Source organism: Enoplosus armatus, chromosome 23 (assembly GCF_043641665.1).
Source record: "Enoplosus armatus isolate fEnoArm2 chromosome 23, fEnoArm2.hap1, whole genome shotgun sequence".
In the NCBI taxonomy this organism is placed as follows: domain Eukaryota; kingdom Metazoa; phylum Chordata; class Actinopteri; order Centrarchiformes; family Enoplosidae; genus Enoplosus; species Enoplosus armatus.
Genome location: NC_092202.1, coordinates 15,936,693 through 15,942,692, shown reverse-complemented (window position 1 = coordinate 15,942,692; position 6,000 = coordinate 15,936,693). Strand labels below are relative to the sequence as shown.

At 44.6% G+C, this 6,000-nt stretch overlaps 1 protein-coding gene across 1 annotated transcript in view; it reads left to right on the top strand.

The window, feature by feature from the left end:
- The first annotated feature begins 5,270 nt into the window (after nt 1-5,270).
- The window catches only part of pde5ab (phosphodiesterase 5A, cGMP-specific, b), a 53,455-nt gene continuing 52,725 nt past the window's right edge, over nt 5,271-6,000 (top strand). Inside the window, exon 1 of the mRNA XM_070929864.1 lies at nt 5,271-5,368. Within this exon, the coding sequence (XP_070785965.1) occupies nt 5,271-5,368 (98 nt within the window). The remainder of the gene's footprint in view (nt 5,369-6,000) is intronic.

Genomic DNA, 6,000 nt, shown 5'->3' with positions numbered 1-6,000 from the left:
TGTGTGTGTGTGTGTGTGTTACAGGGGTGCAGTGGGGAGTACAGATACCTGAGGTGACCTTTGGCCACCTTTTAATTTGTGGAAGTTTTTGTTTCACTTTCTAAAGCCGGTTAGCTCAGTCTAAACTGATCATCTGTAGGTTATTGGAAATGAATGCTTTTTACAAAGTCCAAAACATTTTTCTTGTTGTTCGGGGTTTTTGTTTTTAGTTGTTTTGAGTTCCAAATCAATCGCAAAACATTTCAGTTGAAAGTTGTAGAGTTGCACCAGGGCTTTGTGAAGTTACTGCTGATGCAAATTCAGACATTCCTGCTGCTCTTGTTTCACATTAAAAGCTTTGTACAGGCAAAATTGCATGGATACTTTTATTATGACGCATTGCATTTGTCACACAGTGTTATCAGTGCACAACACTGCTATTATTCATGGGCAACATATATATATCCTAGTATTTCCAAATGGTAGAGCTTGGCTTTTATTTTGACGTGAAAAGATCTTTGCTTTGAAAAGTTCAGGCATTCATGGTTCCCAGAAGATGAATCCTAATAGAGCATTGCAGGGATGACGTATAATTGTAGGCAAACCTGGAAGTTAGCATCGCCCTGGTTCCCTTGACAAAAAGCCAATGGGATTGCAGAAAATAAACTCTGTGGCAAAACAAAAGTTTATGATACTTACACGTTTTGTTCAGCAAGATAATCTTCACTAATGAACACCACTTTTAGGATTTTTGAAGCGTAAATGGAAATCGCCAGAAGTAGAAAGCTAACGTTAGGCTATGAACAAACTACACCACGGTCGCATTACTTCAGCGTCACTACCGCTAAGTTTACCTTAACACGGGCGGGGTTTCTGCAGACGTATTTTATGTCGTAGAACAAAATGTTGAAATCTCTCAAGCACAGACCTTATTTCAGGCATCTAACCAAAAACCCATTCAGAAAACCCACCGACTTTGACACGAGGGAACCGGAACTGTCAAAATGCGGACTCATTTCTGGGTTTTAGGACTCATTCCTGTAGCACTGTATGACTCTACTGACTTTTCATGCAGCTCAAGGTTACAATTCCTTGAATACTTTGGAATCGCCCCCACCATGCTTTGTGTTTAGTGCTACTTAGCAAATGTGAGCATGTCATGTCAAACATCTGTGCCTTGGTGCAGCCTCAAGGAGCTGCTAGCATGGCTGTATACTGTTAGCCTTGTTATTGTATTTTTTTTTATTTTGGGGGTCATTTTAAGTGGAGATTGCCTTTGGCAAATTTCCTGAGTCTGCTAAACCTGACATGTTTTCTTCTTCCTTTTGCGCATACCTTGCATCTGTCTTCAATTAAAAAGTTCAAGAAATGTAGAAATGTAGGAGGTTATTTAAGGCTGGGCAGCATGCATTCTGGGAAAGTACAGTAGAAGAGAAATATTCACAAGACACAAATGTCTTTAGTCATATATTTAGAGGCTGTGCGGTGCAATTAAGAAGAGCATAAACTGAAAAGTGAACGGTTGGGGTGTTTATCCCTCATCAGCATCAAACAGGAGTTTCATCAGAAAGGCTGCCATAGCCGGGCCATTAGCAACACACGCACAGGACGAACAATGTATAGATGAAATACACTGTGAAGAAACAAAGAAACCACAGGGAGACAGTATACAGACCATAACAAGAGAAAAGAAGATGTGTTTATGTGCCCCCCCCTCCTTCTCCATCTCACCATTAGATGGACTGGAGGCTCTGTTGTCTCTGATTTGCTGTGCTGTGGGGTTGGTGGGAGGCTTGGAGGGGGCTGGGATGCTGCTGGTGCTGCCCCCCGGGGACAAGCGGCCACCATCTGCTGGTAAGGTAACACCACCGACGGGGGCCAAGTGTCCAGCTGGGGGGGGGGGGGCACTGGAGACCAGCACAGCGAGGACAGACACACAGGCTGAAATCCATTAGACTTCATCAATGAAAGCCTGCACTCCTCCAGCCATGTCATTCTCAGGATAATTGAAAAGTTAATTACTGCAAGGGTTTATTATGAATTGTTTATTCTGAATTGGCAGCTTAATTGGAGTGTTACAGTTTAAACAAGGTCAAAAGAGATGAATAAATGAATAAACTCACGTTTACTCACATCTCCAAACTCCAACCCGGTGTTTCAATCCTCTCCAAATACTCGTCTCTAAAACCACTTCCGGACACATTTCTCACAGTTAATATTTGCTTTGTTTGCGTCTACTCCTCATTGGAGTGCGAGAAAATGGAGCCATCGGCCTCTTTCTTGGGGAATTCGCTGCTGCAGATGGGGCTAAAAGGTTCACTTTTCAGCCACTATAAATCAGCATTGTATAAACCAAATATCTGAACAGGAATGAATGAGGAACCTCTGTGCGGCCTATTCCCTGGAGATGATAAATGTATGTAATGTGCATCATGGTGTAAAAGTCAAGATGAATCAGTATGCACAAACTCGCCGCTGAGTTTGTGCATACTTTCGGGTTGGTATGTTTATCCCCTTTATATTCCCATTAAAATGCTTTTTGCTACATAGGATGTGTGCATAACCTCCTGTGATATGTATATAGAGACTTCTGAGTATCTGTGGTACTCTGTTGTGACTTTAATTTCCTATAATACCACACCAGGGTTCAGGGTTCTAGACTATCTCGGGCTCATCTTAAATCTCTTGACATGCAGTTTTCCTCTTTTATTTGCTTTCATTTGAAATGAGAAGGTCAATACCAAAGTCATGTCAGAGTGTTTTGTACGTAGCTGAAGTCAGGGCGTGCTTAAAATAGCAAAATAATCAAAAGGCGCGAGCAGGGAAAAGCAGCTAGCCTGGCTCTGTACAAAGTTCAGAAAGAGGCCATCACCTCCTGTGAAGCTCACCAATTAACAGGTTGTGCCTGTAGAGGTATTGGAAGATGTATTTGGTGTTTTCGTTTTCTCCTTACAAAGAGCCAGTCTAGCTGTTTCCCCCAGTGCTTCAAATCTTTATGCTAAGCTAGGCTAACCATGTCCTGACTTGTGTCATTTGATTTAGGAATTTTAGAGTTTTTACACTTTAACCAGAAATCATAACTCTGTAATATTCCTATGGCACACGTATCTTTTGTGGTTACCCAGCAAACACGTAATGTTACTGTAATGATTCCCTAACTTTAGTGGCCTCCGGGCTACAGATGATAATTAGCTTCTAGCTAGATCTGGTACAATATATATATTGTGCATTGTCCCTGCTAAATGAACAGAAATTAAATTAAACTTTACCCTAAGCTGGAGCTCTGCTACCAAACCCGATTCCGACCCCACAACTTGATATCTGGAAGCAATCAGGCTTGCGTAGGCAGCTAACTCAAGCTAACGGTACTTTTAGGTAAAAGTATTCTTCTCTATAGTTACTCTGGTGCATTTTAGTAGGGGCCGTTATGATACAAAAATTCACCAAAACGTAAAGGCTCTAAAATCCCTAAGGTTACCCTAAGATGCTACTTGCTCGGAACCCTGTGGGTCCCGTCAAAGTTTGGTTTCGGGTGTGGTTTGGGTGATTTTTTTCACGTAAAGCTTGGGGTGTATGGTCGGATTCAGGTCTCAAATTTGGCAGTACCAGTCATATTCAGTACAGGGCATAAGAGCTGGGCTTAGGCCAATAAAATCTAATCCACCCTTCGCTTCCAATGCGGGACCCAACCTTCAAAGATTGTCCCAGAAATGTTTCATTAGTCCCCAGAACATTCCCGGAAGGTCTGTACACAACCTGCATTCATGGTTATGTAAACATTGTCAGGGAACTAATGTTTCCCTGAAATAACTCACAAGATCACATAAGGTTCTAGTAATGCAATATTCTATTAAAAGAATGGAAGAACTGTTTTTAGGAACTACTTTATATCTTTAACCGCCAGAAATCTTTCCTCGGGGGTTGTGTGGGAATGTTACTTTTTAACCATGGAACAGGAACATCCTCCTACCCTTCCCAGAACGTTTCCCTAGAGATCTTTAATGGTTATTTTATGGAGACCTTATGTAGGCTGTTTTTTTTTTTTAATAAGGCGTGGAAAGAGAGAGATAAGACGGACAGATGATGACCTCTCAAGCCGCATCCGCAGTGTCTTGAATGTCACATCGAAGGAGACGACAACTTGTCAACACAAAGCCTGCACTTACAACCTCGGGAAGTGGAGGGAGGGAGCTGACGAAAATACACTATGGAGTTGCATTATGGGGAATGTAGGACCCAGCATTGTTGGAGCACGATGCAGACTAAAGCCTTGTTTATGCTCACGAGTGGGCTTAACCGGCGATCGCAGTATTCTCCGAAATGCCAGGGTGCCGTGAAATAAAAAAACGAGTGGAAGATCGCCATACAACAAACATGGCCGCACAGTTGTTGCTGAGGAAGAATGCATCTGTTTTTTATCTATTGAATGTGGCGGCGGTCTCTCAGGACCACGTGGCCGTCCCCTGTGGTGTGTCATGGAAGGGGTCGTAGAGGTGCTTGAAATGATGCACCGGCTCGGGCCAGTCAATTCAATTCAATTCAATTTCATTTATATAGCGCCAAATCACAACAAAAGTCATCTCAGTTTTCATGGGCGTCCACGTTGAAATGTCGCGTCGCCTGGTTCCCAAAATCCACCGGTGGGAATCCACCAACTTCGCGGAAGTGCCAAACTAAATCACTGAAGTGACCCTTTAATGTTCAAAAAACTGTTTAATGAAATGACCAGTTTGTATTTGTATTCCACTGTTATCCCTTTCTATGCTTAAATGTATTTACATGCTCATTCTAATTGTACATCGAAAAATTCAACAAATACCCCCCCCCCCCCCCCAAGTATACTTGTGTCCTATACTGCATAATATTTCTAATATTTCAATAATATCCCTTGTGTGTGTATACTGCCTCTATGGTTTCTGTTTATTTGTGGCGTCCTTTATCATAAGGGTGAGAGAGAGGGGGGGGGTAGCCTATTGCTGCTCTCTCTCTCTCTTTCTCTCTCTCTCTCTCTCTCTATCTCACTCACTCTCTCTCCGATCCTCCAGTAGTCGCTTCACCAACTAGGAAGCGCGCAGTCACCGCTTTATGATCCGCGCGCACCTACCCACCCGACCGACCGACCGACCGGCCCCCGAGCAGCTCTCTCCTCGAGCCGCCGTCTCTCTCTCTCTGTCTGTCTCTCGCGCGCCGTATACGTTATTCGGTAGCCGGTGCTCCGCGCGTCGATGTAGACGGCAGCCGGGGCTCTCAGTGGGAGACTCTGCCGCCCGCACGCCGCGCGCGCGCGCGCCATGGAGGACCGCTGTTCCCCGGAAAGCGAGAGGATGGAAGCGTGGCTGGACGACCACTTGGAGTTCACCCACTCCTACTTCATCAGGAAGGCGTCAAGGTAAAATGGGGGGGGGGGGGGACCGGCGTCAAACCGGACGGGCTTTGTCTGTGTGCAGCCTGGTGCACGTGAGTGCAGAGATAAACTCGGTTTGCTTTGGTGTGCAGTTTGATTTCCCTCTGTGAGATCTCTCTCTTTACATATATATTATATATATATATATATATGTGTATATATAACCCTGCACTGATCATATCTAGGATCCAACATCCCCTCTCCAGTAGAAGTGGCTTGTGGGTGTTCCAGGTTCCATATCTGACCTGGAGACCTGGCGCCCCCGCCCCCCGCTCAGGTAGTCTCACAGTCTTACCTGCGGAGCTGATTCAGCCCTCGCCTTACCCTCCGTCCAGCGCCTCCGTTGCAATTTCGCCATCCACTTCACAATCAGCAGCAGCCCTGAGAGTTGTGCGGGGCCCCTTTAATCATTAACTTTTACTGCCAGTGGTTCGGTCTAATTCTCAGGGCGCACTGTTTTGAATGGGTCCTCGGGTGGTTGTCATGCAAGCCTTCCACAAGGGTGCCTTAAATCAAATTCTGTTTGGGTTTTGTTTTTGCTGTTGCAGCCTCCTTGTTTTTAGCCACTTCATTTCTCCCGCAAACACTAGATTTCCAGGTCAGTCTTTCTCCGGCGT